This window comes from Odontesthes bonariensis, chromosome 22, assembly GCF_027942865.1.
Source record: "Odontesthes bonariensis isolate fOdoBon6 chromosome 22, fOdoBon6.hap1, whole genome shotgun sequence".
NCBI classification, from domain to species: Eukaryota; Metazoa; Chordata; class Actinopteri; order Atheriniformes; family Atherinopsidae; genus Odontesthes; species Odontesthes bonariensis.
The window spans coordinates 1557454-1582920 of record NC_134527.1 but is presented as its reverse complement, the minus strand read 5'-3'; the positions used below and the strand labels follow the sequence as shown (position 1 = coordinate 1582920).

Here is a 25467-nt window from a genome sequence, read left to right as displayed (position 1 = left end):
CAACAACAGAAATAAAGACACTGGCCACAGGAATCTGACACATGTATTTATTTATTTATGACATTTTCTGATGACATGAAATGTTCATAATGAAGTGGAATCTCCTATAATGTGAACGATTGGTACTGATGCAGAGCCTGAAACATGCTGAAGAGGTAAGAGCACTTGATAGACTTGAACAGCATTGATGTGTTGATACATGCACTAAACAGTATACGTGAACTCAGAGGGATCAAATATGTCAGAGACAGAAAACATAAATGAAAGTGATCCATGTTATGCTGCAAACAAGTGGAACAAACTGCCAGTGGAGATTAAACTTTCACCAAATGTAGGCATTTTTAAATCCAGGTTAAAAACATTTCTGTTCTCATGTGTCTATGCATGAAATCTGCACGACATCTTTGAACTTATCTGGACTGTTGCTTGTTTTTAAATTCATTTAAATGATTTTATTTGTTTCTCTTTATATTCTTTTTTGTATTTTAATGCTTCTTCCACTCCCTGCTGCAATGCTTTTATTTTATGTGAAGCACTTTGAACTGTTTGTACATGAAATGTGCTATATAAATAAATTTGATTTGATTTGATGTTTTCATTGCCTTTTTTCTCTAAAACTACCAGGCTGAATTACATGACGCTCGTTGGAGAGTTGGAGCCCATTTAATCTGAGGCAACATGTGAATGTGTTGCTGCAGCTTCATTAAACTGGAGAAAATAAAGAGTCGATATTAAAGCAGCAGAGGCTGTAATATCATTTAAAAAAATCTGTTTTCTTCAGTATTTCTCAGTAGATCACAGATTTCATGTTGAATGGAAAAATGCTGCATATCGATCTTTCTGTGGGAGTCTTTCAGCCGAAGCTGTTCTGGTTCTGACTTAAAGAATCCATCAGCTTTTGTCCATGTGAGACTCGTGTTTATACTGCAGGAGCAGAGCTGAGGCAGCCCAAATAATCTGAAGGTTCCCTCATAAATTCAAACTTCTCTCAGGATACGAACTGGATGTTATTGATCATTGTGATTGTCTGATATGGGATCTGAATCACTCCGTCACTGCTGGAATTAAATCATTTTAAAGCAGATTTTTTTTTTAGCTTTATCTGCAGAGCAGTTGTCTTTTAAATGTATGCATGCATGTATTTACCTGGGTGTGTTCAGCATAACTGTGAGCAACAACGCTGCATCATCAGGTCAGACAAGGTTAAAACATCACCCTGTGTAAGACTGGTGCAACATACTTTAATTTAATTAAAAAAAACAATAAAAACACTCATTTAGAATATCTGGACACCAGATTATTGTTGAAAAAAAAGAAATAAAACAGTATCACTGAGTATTCAAAGGAAAGAAATATGTGGGCCTACTCCTTAAAAGTCCTGGATTACTATAAAGGTTCATTAAATCCTTCTGATTGGGTGAACACAGTCTGACATGTAACATTTTGGATAATTAACTTTAATATCAGGTTAGCATTAAGCTCACATGGTGAATATCTAGAAAGAGCTTTGCATTTCAGATTGAAAACAGGAAAACTAACGCTGATAAAGTGGAACAGAATCTTAGTCTTAGTGTGGTTTCAGCAGTTTCTGCCCCGGCCACAAACACCAGCCAAGTTCCTGCCCCGAGGAACCAGGATGAGAAGGAGGACAAGCAGCGAAAGGAACTGCAGAGCAATAACGTGCGGTTTGTATTATTGTTCTCAACCAGCAACGAAAGCAAAAAAAGCTTTAACAATCTATAAACGACATTTTATTCAACTCACATTAATGTTGGACTCGTGCTGCTTTGGTTGCCAATGCAGAGAAACGGATATAAAAAAAGACATCTACAAAGTAAAGGCACTAATTATTTGTGAATGTACAAGTATAGCAAGACCTAATCCCAATTATTCTCCTCGGCCCTTCAATTTAGCCCAAACCGCTCAGTTTCAAAGGCAAGATGCCCTTTTTTTACATTTAGGGATCACCAAGTATGGACCACTGAGCCTGGCAACCAATCAGAGCCATTCTGATGGTACAATGATCTCTTAATGCAGGGAAGTCCACATCCAGTCCTGCAGGTTTTAGACGTTTCCCTGATTCAACACACCTGATTCAGATAAAATGAACTCTTCAACAGATTGGCTGTGTTCGAAACCGCCTACTTCTCCTACTAACTTTAACTTTTTTTAAGTTCCCGGATGCATACTAGATTCTCCTAAATGTTGGGTATGCATCATGAGGTTACTACTCATACTCAAACTACCCAAGATGCAACGTAACGTGACGTCGCCGATCGTCATTTCCTGTCAAAACGGCAGTTTCAAGCTAGCTACAATGAGGGTAGGTTCACTTCCTGTTTTCAAAAGAAAAGCACCAATTGTATGGTAATGGATTTCCCTGTGATAAAAGGCAACGGGTATTTTATTTTGTGAAAATAACCAGAAGTGCGTTGCTCATTGCGGCTAGCTTTAGCAGCGCCGAATTCGTGGGAACAAACTTGTAAACAGCCGGTATTTTGTCAGGTTTTCAACACGTTGGGGATCTAAACGACTACTTTCTCACCTGAAAATGTTTCAAATGTTGCTAAAGTTTACAGAGTTTACAGCTTAAGGGAAATCAGCTTCAGGCCGGCTGATTTCGGCTCGGGCAGGAGAGAAATGCATTGTGGGTAAACGCTCTGCATACTGTCTGATCGATGAGTATGTAGTATGTAGTATGCAGTATGTAGTATGTAGTTTCGAAAACAGCCAAAGTTAAGTTCTGCACAAGCCTGCTGATGATGCACTGATCTGAATCAGGTGTGTTGGAGCAGGAAAACATCTAAAACCTCCAGGACCAGATGTGGACACCCCGGTCTTAATTCCTAAAAAAGAAAAAGGGGCAACTTACGTCTGCAAAACAGAGGGGTAACGCCAAGTGGGGGGCAAAGGGAAGGAACTGGAGTTCAGCCTAAGGCAAAGATAAGTTAGTCTTGAACAAGTGACTGGTATCATTCACTTGTCCCTTATTATATCATTAAAATAAAAATCTTAAAAAAAGAACAAGAAAATAAAGTACAACAGTCTTTGATACCAGAGGGGGAAAAACACACAGAAACCATTAAAAAGATCTCCAACAAAAATTGTTGCTGAACAAAAAAATGACAATATACAGTTTGATTAATACAGGAAAGTGTCTCAGCACCTTTTAAAAGCTTTTTTAATAAATGACAAAGTTCACTCACAGCAGCCGTCAGATCATGCATAAATAGAGAGGGCGGCGGCGGTCCTAGCTGTGATAGAGGCGTATACGGTGGGATATGCTGCTGCGGCACAGAGGGCAGTTCTGAAGGGCGTCGCTGCAGATGTGACAGCAGCACACGTGGCCACACGGCAGGAAGACCACCTGAGACTGCACAGAGGGGACGACAAGACACGGACAAGTTTCACTTCACCAGTTTTAATATCATTACAGGAAGTACAACAGAGTCGGAGAACAAGTCAACTAAATCTGTGGTTCACATTCTGGTTTTAACCAGCTCAGCTGATACATTCAGTGCAACAACAAGAGGAACTGTTGAAATTTAAAGAGGAATAAATCAATGTGGAAAGGTTTTTAGGTTATATTTATTCACTTTTCAATTCTTTGCATCTTTATTACTGTTATGTTTCCTGAGGGAAGCAGTAAAATCTGTTAAAAGACTGGAAAGCAACTGAGAAACAGCAAAAGCAAAATGCAAAAACTGGTTAAGTGGAAGCATTGGGCAGAGAATAATGATGACTAAAGGGAAAAATGAATAAATGCATGAATAAAAACAACAGAGGGACCTATAGAAATATAGATTAGTTATATTATTATACTTATTTCACAGCACACGGATATGTAGACAAACAAAAAAAATATAAAGCTATTTATAAAACACCTGAAGTGTCATAATATCAGTAAGTATGATGAGGGCTGACTGCAGCCGTCTGTGTTCTGGAAGCTGAATTATTTATTCATGCAGCATGAACCCAACAGCAAATATGCACACCGTGACGCGCACCGTGACGCGCACCGTGATGCGCACCGTGACGCGCACCGTGATGCGCACCGTGATGCACAGCCTGGTTAGCCGAGTTATATCCCAGTGATACCTTGGCCCTCGTATAAAAGCTTAGGCACAAGCTTAAAATAATACGCACAGTTTAACGAACCCTTTTTATAAGCAGGATAACACAGATTAATGCTGAATACGGTATAGTTAATAGTGTAGTTATCCCTCTCTGAACTGGCCGTGGGCTTTCTTACCCCAGTCTCCATGCAGACCACACATTCAGAACTTCCTGGTCCGTCCACAGGGGCAGGGGCAGAGGGGGTGATGGGGGTCCCGGGGGTGTGTGGGGGGCTGGGGGTCTGTACGGTTGAGGTATCGGGTGGAAACGGAGTGGACGATGAGGATGGAGCCGAGGGGGCGACTTCTGCTTCCTCCACTTCCTGGAACACTTTACAAGCTCCTGATGGAGGAGCAGAGCGTCAGTGAAACCCACATTTTACATTTTTACATACAAATGAATGGATTTTCAGTAAAAGTAACTTAAATGACAGTAATTATTTAAATCATAAAGCAAGGCCAGATGCAACTGCAAATCTAAAATAAAAATAAAAAGCAGATTCCTATTATTTAGTCTGAGTGATGACATCGTTTTTCTTTGTCATCAAACTTAAACTCCAGGATTTAAACATTTTAAACATCTTTTCTGTCTTCAGGTGAGTGTCAGCCTTTAAAAGCTTCTTCTTGGTGCAGTTTGTGTTTCCTGTTATATCAAAATAATCACTGCTGTTACCCAACAATAAGTAAATAAAAGTACCTTTCGGGTAGCGTTCTCTGGCCCAGTTCAGAAGCTCTCTCTGGATTCCAGATTCATTGATGCCCAGCTGGAAACAGACATGAATTAAGCTCCACTGTGCAGCCACCTCATAAGGCTGGTGTAACAAACGTATTACAAATTAGGGCTGGGCAAAGATTAAAATGTTTAATCTAATTAATCACATGATTTCCCTGATTAATCACGATTAATCGCATTTGTACGCAGAATCCAAAAATGAATCCAAAAGTAGCGTATAGCTTTTAGCATTTAGCTTTATTTTAAATGTGCTGCCATATGAATGAAAGTGCCATAACATTTGTTGTGCAAACACACTTTTAACATCAGCATCTTTCTGTAGTTTTTATGTAGAAGCCTCGCTCCACTGTCTGTTTCCTTGAATGACTTGCTGCTATCAGTTGTGTGTTTTGCCTTTAAGTGATATTTTAGACTGGAACTACTACGCTGAGAAGACAATTCAACTTGGCAGTGTTTAAAGATGACTTTGGTTCTGTCGACTCCGCCATCTGGAAGAACTTTAACATGAAAATGGCCGAGTAAAAGTTCCGTACCCTTCTCCATGTTTGGTGGATCCGCCGATTACTTTCTTTTCCTGTTCCACAGCAGACAGCAGCAGACTTTTACAAAATAAAAGCCTGTGAGCAACAGACTTTTACAATAATAAAATAAATAATAAAACAGGGACGGTCCGTGGCGTAGTGGGTTGAGCAGGCACCCCATTTTTTTTTTTTTTAATTAAAAAAAATATATATATATATATATATAAAAAAAACATGCGTTAATGCGCGATAAAAAATGTATCTGCGTTAAATAATCAATATGTTAACGCGATAATAACGAATTAACTTGCCCAGCCCTAGTTAAAACCAATCACAGCATATCAACGAGTCATCAGAAATCAGTAGTGAGGATGTGTTGATGTGTCACTTCTCAGTGGATGCTGGCTAAAGGTGTGGTGCTGATGCTACTCCAGACAGACCTTGGCCAGGTCAGAGGCTTTCATGTTGCTCAGCGCTTCAGTCGTCAATCGATGGTGAGCCAGAACAGGCAGGTAGTGCTGAGCCGACAGTCTGCACAGCAGGTTGACCAACTCTTTCTCCACGCCCGCCTCCTGCATGGAGATCCCAGTTTTACACCGTTCTTTACGTATTTCTATGGAAGCCCGTTGCCGCCACTTAAAGCAACACTATGTAACATTTCTACCTTAAAATAACAGCTTGAAAAAAATTGTCCGGCTAGAATGAGTTTTAATATTACGATTGGCCTGTCTCCTATGCCCTTCGGGGGTCTGAGTTGGAAAAACTGCGCTACGTAACTTTGCTGGAGCGGCCCGGGAGCTGAGCGGAAGTACTTTGACTTGCTTTCTGGCACACCTACCGCAAAAACAAATAGACCCCTCTCACGCTCCCAGGTATAAGGCTAAGCTAGCGCAACATTGTCAGTACGATCATCATGGCAGAGGCACCGAAGAAACAGAAGAAGACGTTGACTGATGAAGCAAGGAAGAGAAAGAGAGAGGCCGACAAAGCAAGAGACCGGACTAGAGTTGCTCTCGGAACAGCCTGTAGGGGGAGCTCCATAATGGGCTTTTTGAGAAGTTACATTGTATTACTTTAAAAAAAAAAAAAAATTTATGAGATAATTATGAGATACTAAGTCGAAATTATGAGATACTAAATCGAAATTATGAGATACCATCATCATAAAAACAGTGGAGATGACAGTGGACTTTAGGAGAAGCCCCCCCACTCTGCCACCCATCACCATCACCAACAACGCAGTGTCTGCTGTGGAATCCTTCAGGTTTCTGGGCCCCACAATCTCTCAGGACCTGAAGTAGGAGACCAACACAGTCACTACGGCCCAGCAGAGGTTGTACTTCCTGCGGCAGCTCAGGAAGCTCAACCTACCTAAGGAGCTGCTGATCCAGTTTTACACCGCCATTGTTCAGTCTGTTCTCTGTTCATCCATCACCGTTTGGTTCGGATCAACCACCAAACAGGAAAAGAACAGACTGCAACGGACAATAAGGTCTGCAGAGAAGATTATTGGTGTCAGCCTGCCCTCCATCCAGGATCTGTACCTGTCCAGGGTCAGGAAACGGGGAGGTTACATCTCTGCAGACCCATCACACCCTGGACACAAACTGTTTAAACTCCTCCCTTCTGCAAGGCGCTACAGAACTCTGTACGCCAAAACAGCAAGACACAGGAACAGTTTCTTCCCTCAGGCTGTCTCTGTGTTAAACAGCTAAAACTGGACTTCAGTGTTTCATCCTTGCACCATGCACCAATTTGCACTTCTGATTTAATCTTGTTCTATGTCTATTTTTTTGTCTATTTTTTTTGTAATTGTTGCACTAAAGAGAGCGAGGTGTAACCGGAGTCAAATTCCACGTGTGTGTCCACATACCTGGCAATAAAAAGCGATTCTGATTCTGATAAATATGAGATACTAAGTCGAAATTATGAGATAGTATTTCTAAATGTATTTTTATTAAGTGGCGGAAACGGGCTTCCATATATTTCTGACTGCGTTCACCTGATGTGTAAAATACCTGCATCCGAAGTGACAGAGGTTTAGCATCCAGGAGTCTCTGGTACTGGATCATCCAATAGTTCTGCTGGTTGGACTCAGACTTCAGTTCCATCTCCACCTGAGAAAACAATTCAACGTCTGTATTAAACACTGAATTATTTATTCATTCAGTGAAGAAAAAGACGGCAAGAGAAAAGCAGTGGAGCTGCTCAGAAGAAGGTAATGAAGAGTTCTGGGGTGTCTTTGAATGGGCCTGTTCCCGTTTAAAGGGCCCCTGCCTTCACTTTACACACTGGAACAAATCAAAGTCTTACCAAGTATATTTGTCTCATTTCTAGTCAAAATATCTCATTACACTTAATATCAGACACAACTGCCTAACAAGCACCATTTCAGCCAGATATAGGGACTTGTTTGAAGACAATACATCTGGAATATCTTGTTAAATGAAAAAGTCTTGAAAACAAATTGTTTTGAGTCACATATCATATTAAACAAGCTTTTTTTTTTTTTACATTTGAAGAGGTTTTTAAGCTAATTTCAAGATCACTTTTATCTCAAAAGTCCTAAATATCACATCTTATTTCAAGAAATCTTGACAAGCTGATTTTCACTAGTTCCATTGGCAGATTTTTTTTTTTGCTTATTTCAAGCATAAAACGTCTCGTATTTGTTGTTTTTTTTAACTTATTTTTCGAGGGGAAAAGTTTCCTCACCAGAACCTGCCGCAGCTCCTGCTCCCGCTGGTCCCGCTGCTTCAGCAGCTGCTGCAGTAGGTCGCTGAGGGCGGTGCGTTGCTCCACCAGGACTTCCTGTGCACACAGACAGAACCGCATCACACACCCAGCAGCAAATGGTGTTTATAGGTAGAAAAAAAGACAATAGTGTGCGTCAGAAATAGGACGACACCATCATCGTCTCTCATTTGCAGCTCAATTTATGAAATAAAATGATAGAATTTGCCATCTGACTTTAGCACTAAACACACGGGAGAGCTGAGGCTGATGGGAGTTCTTATTTCAATGGCTGTGTTCGAAACCGCATACTTCTCCTACTACTCATAGTAACTTTATGAGTTAGTATGCGAGTTTGAGTAAGCAGAAGTTCCCGGATGCATACTAGATTCTCTGAAATGTTGGGTATGCATCATGAGGTTACTACTCACTCAAACTTCCCAAGATGCAACGTAACAGGACGTCGCCAATCGTCATTTCCTTTCAAAACGGCAGTTTCAAGCTAGCTACAACGAGGGTAGGTTCACTTCCTGTTTTCAAAACAAAAGCACCAACTGTATCCTAAGGCAACGGGTATTTTATTTTGCTCACTGCGGCTAGCTTTAGTAGCGCCAAATTCGTGGGAATAAAATTGTAAACAGCCGGTATTTTGTCAGGTTTTCAACACGTTGGGGATCTAAACGGCTACTTTCTCTCCTGAAAATGTTTCAAATGTTGCTAAAGTTTACAGAGTTTAGAGCTTAAAGGAAATCAGCTTCAGGCCGGCTGATTTCGGCTCGGGCAGGAGCGAAATGCATTGTGGGTAAACGCTGTGCATACTGTCTGATCGATGAGTATGTAGTATGGAAGTATGTAGGATGTAGGATGCAGTATGTAGTATGCGGTTTCGAACACAATTCAGTTTAGCCGAGTGTGAGGACTGATAAACTGAAAAAGGTTTGCTTATAGTCATTCTGAGAAGCCTGAGATCTCACATCCAACAACAGCTGTTTCAGGACAGAACTCGAGTAAAACAGGAACACGAGATAAGCCCAGGTTTACAGCACTTCTTACAGGGGAAGTCGTCCACATCATGGAGAGCGACTAATGCCGGGAACAGGAGGGATATTTAAAAAACTTCCCACAGGAAGCGCACAAACATGACTCCTGGAGTTAAAACGGTACGAGAGCTGTAGTTCTCTCAGAAAACCACAGAAGAAATGTCAAGAAAAAAAAAACAGGAACAAACTGGTGAAAAAAAAGGACTGAAAGCATTTCTCAGGGTAAGTGTGAGGGTTGCTGGTTACTGCTCAGACTTCTGAAACATCTTTCTGAGCTGCTGGAAGGACTCTGTTATGGTGCATAACCAGCAGCTAACTGAGCTTTCCAAAGCCAAAGTAATGCCAGGAATAAAACATACAAATCAAGGTGAGCTGAAGAGGAGACATCTAGGATGCAGAGCAGGAACAAAATGGAGACAAAGGAGGAGGAAGTTCAAAACATTTCTTCCCTCGATCATCATGGGAAATGTGAGAGTTACCTGCTGATGCTGTGTGTGACATCATCAGGTGAGTTGTTGCAAAATAACACCCAAACCCAGTGATGGAAACCTCTGAATACATCTCCCACACTTTCCTCTCTGCTACATCTTTTCAACTCTCTTTCTTTACATTATATTGTGTCATCTTTCTATGACAATGAGACATCTTTACTAATAATTCATCCTGCAGAAAAAGATAATTTCCCTTCAGGGATTAATCAGATATTACAGAAGTGAACTGAACTGAATGTCAACCTAAATCACATCCAGAAATGTTGTGCTGGAAGATATTCTGCATGCTTTTTAACAAGAGTGATTCATTATTGTAACATCCAAAATAACACCCAACAGTGGGTGTGCATTAAGAGTGGGTCAAAAAACATGTTAAATATCAGCCGGGAAAGTAAGAAAAGTCTATTTCTGACTAAAACAAAAACAGCTGATGGACGTTTTAGTGCCAAACATCCAACAAACATGGAGTCCTGACATGGTTCGGATTAAAATGTATTTTCGTGGAAGTCACCATGAAAATACTAACAAATAAAACATCATCCATGCAAGAACGATCGAGACAAACAGAAAATGCAAAGACCAGCAGCAAAAGCCCAAATCTTTGCTCCTGAAAGTGGAATTTCACCCTTTTTTCTCCTGTTTTTAGTTGCATCTCTACGCTTTCAGCATGTCATGCTGCTTTACTTGTGATTTTATGTTGGAGAATGTTAAACTGCTGCCATGAAGAGATGACATGAAAAACAATGAAAACTATGTGATAATCAAACGGAAGATGGAAGAACACATTCATGTAAATGTGGGAAGGCAAAAGAAAGAAGGCGGTGACACCCACCTGCAGGTTCTCAGTGTCCAGATTGCGTCTTTTAATCTCCAGTTTAGTCAGCTGCATTAATTCACCCTCTATGAGCTTGATCTGGGAACAGTGGAGAGGCAGAGATGAGGCTGGCAGGGAGAGGGAACATGCTGCTAATGCAAAGTCAGGCTGAATGAGCTGATGAAATGGAGCTCAGTTACACCTCAGCAGTGTTTTACTGACACCCACCAGGTGTTTGGGAGAAACAAACATGTAAAATTTGAATTTTTTTGTTGTTAGTATGAGTAAAAACTGGGTTGTGAATGAGTTGTAAGAAAAAATAAGTGAAACAGTGTTTGCAGTCTCTGTATTCTACGACTTGCATCATGTCATTTTTTGGTCATTTTTTGGCCGTTTAGCAGAAGCAGAAAGAAGCTCCAAACACAAAACCGATGCATCTGCCGCCTGCTGACACAGACCTGGTTGCGGATGTAGCCGTGAACGGCATCTTTCTGCAGCTGCAGGGCTTGGAATGCAGCTTTCTGCATCTCTTCCTGCAAAAAAAAAAAAAAAAAAAAAAAAAAAAAAACAATCAGAGGACATGTTGCTGAAAGCAGCCACTCCATCACTCAGTGAGGTCACATGGCACTGAAAGGATTGGATTATTGGCTAGATTACAATCAGACTGAGTTATTAAATTCATGTATACACCTTAATCTGACTGTAAATTGGATCAGATCAGATTAAGGGCTAAATTACGATAAATCCGAGTTATTAAGTGCATGTAGACACCTTAATCTGACTAAGAACTGGATCGGATGGGATTCAGACCCCGAGATAACTGGGTTGAAAGTCACTCTAAACCTGCTTGTAGACGCTGAAGCACGTGGTGAATCAGACTTTGCGTTCTGCGCATGCTCCAGATGTTTTCCCGGGGTCGTGACCCGGAAGTCAAAGGAGACGATATTCCTGTTGTTGTCGCCGTCAGAAAGAAACAAACAACGCGATGGAGAATGCTCCGTTGGGCATCGAGTTTGTGCAACAAGCAGCTCATCACAGAGCAAATGTAGAGGGACGTAGCTTCATCTGGCTCTGCGTTCTCCATCTTTCTCCAATGCCTGAGTTTGTTGTTGTTGTTGGTGGTGAAGAGGTCAACAGGAAGTGGCTCTATTAGCAACAGCTGGAATGGGTACAGCACCACCTATCATACCGGGGTATGACACGCTTTGTGCCTCTGATCCCATTCATTCTCCGCCATATATCCAAGGAGAATTACCCTTGCTTAGCTCAGTCTGATTGTAATTTAGCCAATAATCCGATCCTCTCAGTGCCATGTGACCCCACTGAGTGAGGTTTTCTCCACCAGGCTTACTGAGAACTGCGTACCCATGGCAACACCTACCTCCTGTAAGATCTGGGCGATTGCTTTGGATTTGTCTAAAACTTGGAGAGACAGCATCTTGTCAAACTTCCTGTCCAAAGTCTCCATACTGTTAGAGGAAGAGGGAGGACATTAATACGTGTTTCTGTGAGATCCAGATGAGTTTGCAGGGCTCCGATGTGATGCGTGCAGAGTGCGTGTTTCACCTCTTGCAGGCCTCAGAGACAAGGCTCCTCCTGCGAAAGTCGCTGGCCTCCTGAACCAGGCTCATGGCGCAGCTGTCCGACAGCATCTTCTGCATGGCCGCTGCACTCATAGAGAACATGCAACACAATGTAAGAAGCAAAGTCCGACCCATACTGGATTTATCAGGAAATAAAGCTGATCACAGTTCATACGGGGAACAACTCATTAATGTGACCATTTGGATGCAATGAGAATTTAATCTGTGATACATTACAAAGCATTAAAATCAAAAGTAAAATGTGCAAAACTGTGGAAACCTTAATGATGGATCAGTCAACAGACTCATCAAATGAAGTTGTTTAGAAACACGGTTAGCTTATACCATACCTGCCACCTCCCTCCTCCTCAGTGAACTGGCCTCTTCCTGTGTGATGGCAGTCAGATGCTCCATGCGGATCCTGTGAGGAAAAGTCAGTGAAAACACTTCAACTCCTCTGCTAAAATATGATGTAACTTCAGCCATTGTGCTGGAAATGGAGTTAAAAGTAACAATCAAATATAATCTGAATAAATGTGGAAATTTCTGTAATCCAATCTAAAATGATCTTTTTGTTCCACACACACAGTTTTTGTGAATAAAAATCTAAAATCCATTTGAAACATTTCTAAATGTCATCTTATATTCGTGCTGTGTTTATGACTACTGCTGCAGTTCGAGGGCTTGGGTACAACCAGTGAGCTGAGCAATTTTATCCATACTGCGATATATATCAATATTTCGTTTCCCAATAAAGTATCGATTTTTTTTAAATTTAAATTTCTTTATTTTTTTTTTTTAAAGCAAACTTTATTGAAAAGTCAAACGTTACAATTAGTGAAAACACAGAACATTATGGTAATACAATACAATGCCAGGGGCCTTGGACCACCGGTCCAATCAGCGACGATTCATGTCAAATCACACTGTCCCTTTTTTCCCCCAGAAAATTATGCAAGTGTATCGAATCGTATCGTATCGTATCATAGGCTGAATATCGTGTATCGTATCGTGAGATTCCTGTATCGCTACAGCCCTACTGACATAAAGCTCTGGAGTTCTGGACATGAGGTCTGATGATGATATCACACAGTGAATTTACTCATTCAAACAACACTTCATTAACTGCGTTTCACAAACTGTGTGAACAGGAGGGATATTCTGAGGGAAGTTCTGATGATCAACGCCTGCTGAATGAAGGCAGACTCAGAAAAACATGTCCTGTAAACTGTTCTTTCTACAGTTTTCCTCACATGTACTTTCATCGTGTTCTCGTTGGTCTTCCCCTGAAAGCACTTTGTGCATCTCACCTGGGAAGCGCTCCATAAACAGGCTGAGTTTGGTACAGAGAAAACAGTTGGACGGCAGCAGTTATGTGCTGCAGTGGCTCACATGTCTGAGCTGTGACAGATTATCTTATGGATCAGCAGCGTCTCCACTCACCGATCTGCCTCCATGGCTTGAAGAAACTCTGCACTCTTTTTCTGCCTGCAAGGACCCAAACAAATGCACCGAAGTTAACACACTGGAAAAAAATCAAAGTCTTACCAAGTATATTTGTCTCATTTCTAGTTAAAATATCTCATTACTCTTAATATAAGACACAACTGCCTAACAAGCACCATTTCAGCCAGATATAGGGACTTGTTTGAAGACAATACATCTTGAATATCTTGTTAAATGAAAAAGTCTTGAAAACAAATTGTTTAGAGTCGGATTTCATATGAAACAAGCTTTTTTTGACATTTGAAGAGGTTTTTAAGCTAATTTCAAGATCACTTTTATCTCAAAAGTCCTAAATATCACATCTTATTTCAAGAAATCTTGACAAGCCGATTTTCACTAGTTCCATTGGCAGATTTTTTTTTGCTTATTTCAAGCAAAAACGTCTTTTATTTGTTGTTTTTTTTACTTATTTTTGGAGGGGCATTTTTTCCAGTGCAGCTGTGGAAAGCATCCAACAGCTTCTGAAGTTAAAAGACTGAAGCAGCTTTCCTCTGAAGTTAACAGACTGGAGCAGCTTTCCTCTGAAGTTAACAGACTGAAGCAGCTTTCTTCTGAAGTTAACAGACTGAAGCAGCTTTCCTCTGAAGTTAACAGACTGAAGCAGCTTTCCTCTGAAGTTAACAGACTGAAGCAGCTTTCCTCTGAAGTTAACAGACTGAAGCAGCTTTCCTCTGAAGTTAACAGACTGAAGCAGCTTTCCTCTGAAGTTAACAGACTGAAGCAGCTTTCCTCTGAAGTTAACAGACTGAAGCAGCTTTCCTCTGGAGTTAACAGACTGAAGCAGCTTTCCTCTGAAGTTAACAGACTGAAGCAGCTTTCTTCTGGAGCTTTTACCTGTTGTTGTCCATCAGCATGCTGCTGATCCGCCCGCTGATGCTGTCCTCAGCTTGCCGGACCTTCTCCAGCACCAGCAGCCTCTCGGCTTCCTGAGCCCTCTGCTGCTGGCTGAAGCCCAGCTCCACGCGCTCCTGCTCCTAAACATCAGAAGGATCAACCTCAGCCATGCAGAACACGCCAACATTCACAGGTAATTAGTTATTTGGAAGGGGTTGTTTCAGTGCTGGCAAACACAAAAATAAGAAGAACTTAAACCATTATCAATCCAACTTCTGTGTTTATGATAATAGCCAGTAATTTTAACCCGGCACGAGACTCTGTTTCTGTTAGGGCTGGGCAACCATTAAAATGTTTAATCTAATTAATCACATGATTTCCCTGATTAATCACGATTAATCTCATTTGTACGCAGAATCCCAAAATGAATCCAAAAGTAGCGTATAGCTTTTAGCATTTAGCTTTATTTTAAATGTGCTGCCATATGAATGAAAGTGCCATAACATTTGTTGTGCAAACACACTTTTAACATCAGCATCTTTCTGTAGTTTTTATGTAGAAGCCTCGCTCCACTGTCTGTTTCCTTGAATGACTTGCTGCTATCAGTTGTGTGTTTTGCCTTTAAAGGTTGTGTAGGGGATCTTTTTCTGGAACATTTTTTTACATATTGCTTGAAATACTCTTCACACCCCCATTGCAACCAATTAATTAAAAGTTTTGACACAAATATGAAAAGTTTTAGTGACCTAGAACGTACAATCTAGGAAAAACAGTATCCAATCATACTGAACGGACCGTTCACAATGATTGGATTCTGATGCCGTCTATCAAACTGCAATCTGCTCCTCCCTCCCCCTCCCTCCCCCTCCTTCCCCCTGTGCGCGTACCCTGCTCCGTGAACGAATTACGCGTCCAGAAGCTTGGCAGGAAGCTAAACTAGAGCCAGCTTGGCTAGCACCTAGCATTATTAAACGTATAGTTAGCATAAACGAAATACTAAATATGGCAACGATCGATGCTTGCTGTCAGAACAGCGCTCGTGCACCTTCGGGCTCGTGCTCGTTCATGTACTCTAGAGGCGTGCCTTCGGGGGGAAAGTGAAGAAAAGGGTTGGGACTTTTTACCGGTGTATTTTCAAAATGCAGCTTCGCTGGACTCCAAAATCCAGGATCTCCTTCCCTAGTGATATTTTAAAAGTTGTTTTCACTTGAATTAATAAAAGTAACAAAGTTAGCATTCATATGGACAAATGCTCCTTGTATCATATAACTAAGACACAATAATACTAATAATGATAATAACTGTAATAAGAAATGTTTAAACTTTGACTTGGCAACACTATCTGAGGTTTGTGACTAAACATTAAAGCCAAACGTAGACTTGATGTTAAACATGGGAAAACACTCAAAGTTTCAAAGCATGAGGAGTTATTTAATTTTATTCTTTAATTTTATTTCATTTTATTTGTTTTATTTAATTTATTATTTCAATTCATTGTATTATTTGATCTAATTTAATTTATTGTTTTATTTCAACTTGTTTATTTTATTATTTTATTTCATTTAATTTATTCTATTTTATTAAATCTTATTTATTTTATTTCATTTAATTTAATTTATTTTATTATTTTATTTAATTAAATCTTATTTTATTTATTTTATTTTGTTGCAATTTCTTGTGAACCTTTTATCTATTATGTCTTTATTTATGTATTTATATTTAAAGTGCTTAACAAATAAAGTTAGATTGGAGTGATTTATTTTATTATTTTATTTAATCTCATTTGTTTTATTATTTAATTTAATTAAATTTATTTTATTATTTTATTTCAACTTATTTATTTTATTTTATTTATTCTATTTTATTATTTTATTCAATCTTGTTTATTTTATTATTTTATTTAATCTCATTTGTTTTATTATTTAATTTAATTTAATCTATTTTATTATTATGAACCCTGAATAAACTCTATGAGACAGCAGCTGTGACAGACTTGATGGATATTTGGTAAAAGCCAACATGGGGAGTACCTGTCGGACTGAATTGAGGATGTTTTCCTTGTGGATGTTGTTCATGAGCAGAAGCTGGGTATGCTCCTTCTGCTTCTGCTCCAGCTGCCACTCAAAAGCCAGTTTCTCCTGCCGTTTCTGCTCCTGCAGAAAAGATGCAAAGCTCAAAAAGTTGAATTACAATAAACTAAAACAAGCAGTGAGTAAGTAAAAAAGCTTCTGCTCAGGAAATCTTAATGCGTTCCACTTTAGGAGATTTAATTACCATTTAATAAAGAAAGAAAACTGTTTAACTCAGTACAGCAGAAATATTAGTGACTGTAAGTGTGTGAGATGGTGTCACAAACCTTTCTCTGCTCATAGTCGCTGAACTTATTCTGCAGAAGAAAGAGAATAAAGGTTGGAAGCAGCAATTAAAAGTGTCCAACCTTCCATAAAACTTCCTTTAAACTTTTAAACTGCGTACCTTCCAGGCCTCTTCCACGCCGTCCACACAGTCTGAGCTCTGTTGGGCGCAGTCGCTCTCCAGCACTGGCAGGAGATACTGGGATGGCGGGCAGTACTCCTCTCCCAGCTCTGGAAACCATAGCAACCATTGAAAATCCAACAACGCATTTTCAGTGGCTGTGAAGCATCCAACAGAATGTGCTTCATTCATCCATTATTCTCCCTGAGAGCAGCAACATGTTGTGGAGTAAAGTAAATCTTTGGAATGTTTTAATTCCTTTCACGTTGAATAAGATTTAATCAGAAGCCCAGAGAGGAAAGGCTGATGAGGAAGTGCAACAAGGCGGTGATGGATAAACGTGGCGCAGATTGGAAACACATCTGAGGGAACATCTTTAAAAACATCAGAACAGTCAATGAGTGGTGGAGTAAACTCAAGTGAAGACCTTCTAAAGGCGGATTTAGAGTCGACGCGTCGAGCCTTTTCCCGAAGCTGCCCCCAGGCTCTGGAATAAGCCCCCCGTCCAGCTGCCTCTTATTTCTGACCTGGGCCTCTTCACATCTAGGCTAAAATATAAATTATTGCTTTTACTGTTCTTTTATTGTTTTTATTTGTTTTCACTTCTTCTCTTTATTTATTACCTGCTGTAAAGCACTTTGGCACACCGTAAGGATTGTCTGTAGAAATAAAGTACATTTACTAATAACATTTGCACAAATATCATCATAGTACAATATAATGTAAATGATCCGTATACCCTTTATTTCTTATTGGTTCAGTCTGCTCAGTTAAATTAATTTTTTTACCTTTATTGTTAAAGGTACAAATCTGTTTTTATTTTATTTAGTTTACTGATTTTTATTATTATTACTATTATTATTATTATTTACCCTACTACTCTTCATACTGTAGATTTGTATATAGCTAATGTTTATTCTCTATTTTTATTCTATTTCTATTCTAATTCTATTGTATTTATTCTATTTTCTTGTTAAATGTACGCTGCTGCTGCAACACAATAATTTCCCAAATTGGGATGAATAAAGTACTTATCTATCTATCTATTTACAATAATCCGATCCTTTCAGTGCTTGTAACCCCACTGAGTTACAAGCACGGGCTTCAGGTTATAGCCTGAAATCACACCAAAGTAATCTGGACTTTGTTTTGCTTGCTGCTCCCCACTCAGTGCGACTGTGGCTCCGTTTAAAAGCAGCATTCAGCATCCTGATATGAACCGTACCTGCACACAGGAAGCGCTGGATGCTCTCTGTCCCCTCGGTGCACACAGACGTGGGGGGGTAGGACATGGTGGCAGCATCCAGACACAAGCTCTGTCACAAAGAAGCACGGTTTGTGTGATATTCACATCTTGAGCTTTCCAACATTAACAGAAGTTAGAAAGCCAGAACACGCACCTCTAAGGTTCGGATGTGAGCCAGAGCTTTGGGAAGCTGCACGATGTTGTTGTCCCTCAGGTCCAGGGTGCGCAGGCTGCTTAGGGAGCCCACAGCGCTCAGCAGCTCACTCAGGCAGTTCCCTGGTCCACACACATTAAAGCACAACATTAAAGCACAACATTAAAGCACAACATTAGCTGAGGCATCTCATCTCACCCTGCAACAAGCAGGCGGGGAACTTCTTACCTTTCAAGTTGAGCGTCTGCAAATGCCGAAGATTCCCGATGGACTCTGGGAGGGCCTTCAGACGGTTCTTCTCCACATTTAGAATCTGACAGAAAAGGACCACATGGACATGAGGAGCAGGATCCACGTCCAGCCGTTTACCGGGAGGAGCTCAGGGTGGGCTTACCTGCAGGGAGGTTATTTTCCCAATGTCCTCTGGGAGGGAGGTGAGCTTGTTGTCATGCAGATCCAAAACCTTTGAGAAACACAAAGGAAAGATCCCTCTGAGGTCATTTATTTTATTAATTTGTTTCATTTCATTCATTTTATTATTTTATTTTATTTATTTTATTTAATTTCTTCTATTTTATTTTATTTTATTTAATTATCTTATTTATTTTCATTCTATTCTATTATTTTATTTAATCTTATTTGTTTAATTTCATTTTATTATTTAAATTAATTTCATTTAATTTTATTTTATCATTTCATTTCAATTAATTTATTTTATTTTATTTTATTTTATTTCATTTAATTTCATTTATTTTATTATTTTATTTGACCTGAGGCCAGGTGCACCGAGGAGGTAAGGGCATGGAGGTATGTGGAGTAAAAACAACAGGATGGGGGCCGCGGCATCATCAGATCCATCAGTAGAACAGAGCCTGAGCAGCAGCTGCTGGGGGAGCTGAAACTAGGGCCGGGCGGATCAATTTAAAGTATCGATAGACTAAACATGGAGAAGCAGCATTTAGCTGTTATGCTGCCAACAAGTGGAACAAACTGCCAGTGGAGATTAAACTTTCACCAAATGGAGACATTTTTAAATCCAGGTTAAAAACATTTCTGTTCTCATGTCTATGCATGAAATCTGCACGATATCTTTGAACTTATCTAGACTGTTGCTTGTTTTTAAATTCATTTAAATTATTTTATTTGTTTCTCTTTATATTATTTTATGAATTTTCATTATTTTATTTGTTTCTCTTTATATTCTTTTAATCATTTTAATTATTTTATTTGTTTCTCTTTATATTATTTTATGTATTTTTAATGCTTCTTCCACTCCCTGCTGCAATGCTTTTATTTTACGTAAAGCACTTTTAATTGTTTGTACATGAAATGTGCTATACAAATAAATTTGATTTGATTTGATATCGATACTAACGTTGGTATTGGGTATTGATCGATACTTGTGTGATGAGATCGATTCTTAAGTTTCAGTTTCTCTTCTGTACAACTCCTGGGGCCTTGTGTACAAAGACATGTGTGGATTTCCTACTGAAACACGGTGTACGCTCAAACCCAAAATGCCCTCCAATGCACAAAAATATCCGGATGTATGAATCTATGCGCACGCATGAATCCAAGCACATTTCCTTTGTACGTCCCAATCAACGTGGAATTGAGCGCACATGTCGGAGTACCCGACTCCTCCCTGTCCACGCCCCCACATATAAATATGCACTTTATTTGCACAACTTACTTAGTACATTTCAGATTAGCACCCCAAAAGGGAAATTTAAGTTTTAAGTTTTCTATAAACATTTCTGAGTTCCTTAATAAAAGTAATTTTATTTGCCTGAAAACTTAATAAACTAAATTAATAAACATGATTAATTAAAGAAAAACTTACATAATAATTAAATATTCATGAAAATTCAAGTTTTCATTCAAATTTGCATATTGATGATGTGTTCACTTAATAAATTATGATGCATTGCTCTCCCCAACACAAAAGTAGATGGTAGTAGTAAGAAGTATCGGTAATACTGGCCCTGTATTTACTTAGTATTGGATCGATACCAAACTTTCAAAAGCAGCTAAAAACACATCTATACACCCTCGCCTTCTACTAGTTTTATAAATTCTATTATTATTATTACTATATATATATATATATTACATTTATTGTTTTTCTATTTTATTGGTAAATTCATTTTTCCATTTTTAGTACGAAAAATGAATCCCGGGTCGGGAATGAGATCCTTCCCCAAGTGGAGGAGTTCAAGTATCTCGGGGTCCTGTTCACGAGTGAGGGACGAATGGAGCAGGAGGTTGACAGACGGATCGGTGCGGCGTCTGCAGTGATGCGGCTCTGCACCGGCCCGTCGTGGTGAAGAAGGAGCTGAGCCAGAAGGCCAAGCTCTCGATTTACCGGTCAGTCTATGTTCCTACCCTCACCTATGGTCACGAGCTGTGGGTAGGGACCGAAAGAACGAGATCCTACCCTCACCTATGGTCACGAGCTGTGGGTAGGGACCGAAAGAACGAGATCCTACCCTCACCTATGGTCACGAGCTGTGGGTAGGGACCGAAAGAACGAGATCCTACCCTCACCTATGGCCACGAGCTGTGGGTAGGGACCGAAAGAACGAGATCCTACCCTCACCTATGGCCACGAGCTGTGGGTAGGGACCGAAAGAACGAGATCCTACCCTCACCTATGGTCACGAGCTGTGGGTAGGGACCGAAAGAACGAGATCCTACCCTCACCTATGGTCACGAGCTGTGGGTAGGGACCGAAAGAACGAGATCCTACCCTCACCTATGGTCACGAGCTGTGGGTAGGGACCGAAAGAACGAGATCCTACCCTCACCTATGGTCACGAGCTGTGGGTAGGGACCGAAAGAACGAGATCCTACCCTCACCTATGGCCACGAGCTGTGGGTAGGGACCGAAAGAACGAGATCCTACCCTCACCTATGGTCACGAGCTGTGGGTAGGGACCGAAAGAACGAGATCCTACCCTCACCTATGGTCACGAGCTGTGGGTAGGGACCGAAAGAACGAGATCGCGAATACAAGCGGCCGAAATGAGTTTCCTCCGCAGGGTGTCTGGGCTCTCCCTTAGAGATAGGGTGAGAAGCTCGGTCATCCGGGAGGGGCTCGGAGTAGAACCGCTGCTCCTCCGCATCCAGAGGAGTCAGATGAGGTGGCTCGGGCATCTGGTTAGGATGCCTCCTGGACGCCTCCCCGGTGAGGTGTTCCGGGCCCGTCCCACTGGGAGGAGGCCCCGGGGAAGACCCAGGACACGTTGGAGAGACTATGTCTCTCGGCTGGCCTGGGAACGCCTCGGGGTCCCCCCAGAAGAGCTGGAGGAAGTGGCCGGGGACAGGGACGTCTGGGTCTCTTTGCTCAAGCTGCTGCCCCCGCGACCCGATCCCCGGACCAGCGGAAGATGATGGATGGATTTTTAGTACTTTATCTTTAATTTATATCTATTTCCTCCTCACTGTTCTATTGTACTCTATTTTGTTATTCTTGTGGTTATTTTACTTTATTTACTTTGTATATTGATCTTATTTGTAAAGCACTTTTAGCTATATTTTGTGTATGAAAGGTGCTATATAAATAAATTATTATTACCAGATTTTACAGTATTGCACAGCCCTGGCTGAAACATTCCCCGACAGAAAGGCTTTTACTCCACTAAAAGCAGAACTCTGGTTTACCTTTAAAGTGGCGAGCGTGCTGACGTCACATCCTTTGGGCAGCAGACACCTCAGCTCGTTGTGATGGAGGATGAGCACCTGAAACCACCACGTGCACGGTTGTTAAACAGCATATTAAACAGAGGACAGAGTTTAATATACTGCACAGAGAATGGGAATGAATTCAAGCCCGTTCCCTTTCTGAAGCTTTAATCGAGTTAAAGATGCAAACCTCTGTGCGTCTCCTCCTTTAGAGGTGAGAGTTATTCCATAAACACAGCTTAGCATGTTGATCTGACTCAAACCTTATGAGTTAGTGTCAAAAACTGCAGCTCCATTCATCTATCAACATCCCAAATGTGCTAAAAGTGATGCGCTTTGAATCCTCTCGTAATGATAATTATCATGTAATTCATTACATTAAATGTCCAATAAATGCATTTATTCTTCTAACTTTAAAGCTTGAAACAGAGTTTTTACTGACCTTCTTCTGTAGCACCTTACAGATGGAAAAGGCACTGGATGGGACCTGTGGCAGAACACATCATAGATCAATAAATAAATAATAATTACTTGTACAACTACCCACAGACAGGATGAGAGGATGAGAGGAAAATCCTTTTCTCTCTTCAGCACCTGGCTGAGCTCACATTTCAGAGCTCTGAAACCTTTTTTAAATGATCTTCAGATCAAACAACAAGATTATTTATCAGCAGAAAGGCTTGAGAAAAAGGTTTTTTATGAAGCCACACAGCTGGAGCTCAGAAGGAAGAGCAGCCGCCCACCAATCGAATGTGCAGCGTTGAAGCGCTTTGAGTGAAAAAGCACCATAAAAGAACAGATCAACACATCGATTAAAAGCCAAATCAACATCATGAACAGAAATCAGGAGTGAATTATGTTCTCTGTTGATCTACAGATCCACTTTGTGGGTTCACTCTCACTGCTTTAGAGTCTAAATGTAATGAAATTCTCTAAGGCTCCCTCTTTATATTCTCAGTTATTTGCTTCCTTTGTGGCTTGTTTGCTATTAGTGTATTAAAAAAAAAGTGGTGGATTTTATGTAGAGACAGCAGTGTGGGGATGCATTCATCTCCAGCAGACTCCATCACTGTAACGCTCCTTTAACTGGACTTCCCACAAAGAGCATTAAACATCTGCAGCTCATCCAGAACGCTGCTGCTGGAGTTTTAACCCGGACTAAGAGATCTGAACACATCACAGCAGCTTTAAAATCTTTACTCTGGCTTCCAGTCAGTCACAGAATAGATTTTAAAAGCCTGCTGATGGTTTACAATCTGTGATCTGTTCAGAGAATATAAAGCCAGCAGAGCTCTTAGATCCAAGGACTCAGGTCAGCTGGTCCAGTCCAGAGTCCAGACTAAACATGGAGAAGCAGCATTTAGCTGTTATGCTGCAAACAAGTGGAACAAACTGCCAGTGGAGATTAAACTTTCACCAAATGGAGACATTTTTAAATCCAGGTTAAAGACATTTCTGTTCTCATGTGTCTATGCATGAAATCTGCACGCTATCTTTGAACTTATCTGGACTGTTGCTTGTTTTTAAATTCATTTAAATGATTTTATTTGTTTCTCTTTATGTTCTTTTATGTATTTTTAATGCTTCTCCCACTCCCTGCTGCAATGCTTTTATTTTATGTGAAGCACATTGAACTGTTTGTACATGAAATGTGCTATACAAATAAATTTGACTTGATTTGATTTTGATTTAATGGGAGTGATGGTATTCTTATCCAGCTGGTGTTTGTTACATAAAAAAGTTATTTTAAATCCCACCGATAAGCAGCTTCAGACTCACCTCTGAGAGCTCACAGCCGGATATGTCCAAGATGTCATCAGCACCTGCTTCTTTGGACTGAAGATGAAAACATCATTGAAAATATATCATCTGCAACACGAGCACAAACGCTGATAACCTACAGATAACCTAAAGAAAACCTGCAGATAACCTGCAGATAACCTGCAGAAGCAAGCCGGGCTTCCCCCGGCTGCGAGACCCTCTTCTTACCCTGCACAGCTGATACTCAAACCTCTTCTGAGAGTCGTCACTGGGCTTCCTCTTCCTGAAGAACAGAGGCATCCTGTGGTCTCTCTGCCTGCAGCGTTTCCCCTCTGCTCCTCCGCCGAGTGAAGAGCCGCTCCAGGGAACAGGTGGAGAAGCACAGACCACCCTGCCTGCACAGGGTCAGAGTAAAGACAGCTAAGTATCATGGCTTAACCCAGCACAATGACCCATCTGAAGACTGAAACAAGCGACACATTAAAGGAAAACCCAACACAAAGTGACTTATGGAAGGCGTTAGGCCACCATGTGCTGCCAGAAAAGATTTAATTCACCTTGGATGTAGTTCAATGGAGGGACAGAACTTCTAAATGAACCAACGGAGCCAAAACATGCCAGAAACATGCCAGCAAAATGTACCGCACAGCAGAAAAGAACTTGGTTTTATCAACCCTCCGTCTGCAATGCTTTTATTTCATGTGAAGCACTTTCAATTGTTTTGTACATGAAATGTGCTATATAAATAAATTTGATTTGAATTGATTTGATTTGATAGCCCGGATGTGAAATAATCTAAAAATTAACCTAAAACTATGAAATTTGATTATTTTAATTTTAAAGACAATTTTGAACTTATTGAAATTCGCATCTGTTAATTCAAATCAAATCAAATTTATTTGTATAGCACATTTCATGTACAAACAGTACAGTTTATGTGAAGTGCTTCACATAAAATAAAAGCATTGCAGCAGGGAGTGGAAGAAGCATTACAAAAAATAATATAAAGAGAAACAAATAAAATAATTTAAATGAATTTAAAAACAAGCGACAGTCCAGATAAGTTCAGATATACAGGTAAACAAATGATAATGTAGTTATATTATATCTAAAGCAGGGGACCATCAGGGGATACATTTTCCGGCATAACACCGGTTCATGCCGGGGTTGATGTTTGTTAGCTGGGCCTGTGGGTGTGGAAGTGGGCGGCCGGGAGGGAGGATGTTACAGACCTACTCTTTGGCAACTTGTACAAATCTTTGCTAATCTTACTAGCTACCGGATTATTAAAAGGCTAAACGTATATAAATAACAACCCAACAAGGTTAATGTTAAGCTTTCCCATTACAGTTCACCAATCTGGCGACATTTAGTGAGCAAACACAGGCTAACAAATGTAGCATGTAAGCAAAAAAAAAAACAGAAACTATTTATCACCACATCATTATTAAGTAAAGTTAGACTTCAGCTTGGTTTATACTCACAGACTCAGTGCTGAAAGGTCGCTGCTACTCTCCCGTTTAAAGCTAAATATGTTCCGATGACTGCTAACGTAACCAAAAACGTCAGTTGGCGGATCGAACCTGTCGTAAGAGGTTAAATGAATATATAAAGGTTAAATAAATCTGTCTAATTTCACGAGCTGCTGTTGTGAGTCAAACAAACGACAAAAAAATGCCAATAGTTCCTCTCTGAGCCCTGTTAGGATCACGCCTGTCGCTATTCAGTGATTAAATTAATCATAATAAACCGATGCTGCGTTCGGGTTACATCAGAA

At 40.3% G+C, this 25467-nt stretch overlaps 1 protein-coding gene across 1 annotated transcript; it reads right to left on the bottom strand.

Moving 5' to 3' along the window:
- Positions 1-33: 33 nt before the first annotated feature.
- Positions 34-25467, bottom strand: lrsam1 (leucine rich repeat and sterile alpha motif containing 1). The gene is made up of 25 exons (XM_075455391.1): positions 25175-25467; positions 23919-24085; positions 23709-23765; positions 22372-22416; positions 21909-21986; positions 18640-18708; positions 18474-18558; positions 18246-18367; positions 18071-18161; positions 16846-16955; positions 16727-16756; positions 16401-16523; positions 14371-14510; positions 13474-13518; positions 12381-12451; positions 12014-12113; positions 11829-11916; positions 10906-10980; positions 10466-10546; positions 8085-8180; positions 7388-7486; positions 5810-5941; positions 4813-4879; positions 4253-4458; positions 34-3373 (listed from the first exon to the last, which is right to left on the bottom strand). The coding sequence occupies exons 2-25, from the start codon at positions 23988-23990 to the stop codon at positions 3251-3253; spliced, it is 2205 nt and encodes a 734-aa protein (XP_075311506.1). The 5' UTR covers positions 23991-24085; positions 25175-25467; the 3' UTR covers positions 34-3250.

Coding starts and splice junctions, on each gene's coding strand:
- lrsam1 (XM_075455391.1), bottom strand. CDS start 23,990: ATGCCTCTGTTCTTCAGGAAGAGGAAGCCCAGTGACGACTCTCAGAAG. Junction 12,452..13,473: donor CAAGCCATGGAGGCAGATCG/GTGAGTGGAGAC, acceptor TTTTCCTCACAG/GATCCGCATGGAGCATCTGA. Junction 10,547..10,905: donor ACGGCTACATCCGCAACCAG/GTCTGTGTCAGC, acceptor CACTGTTCCCAG/ATCAAGCTCATAGAGGGTGA.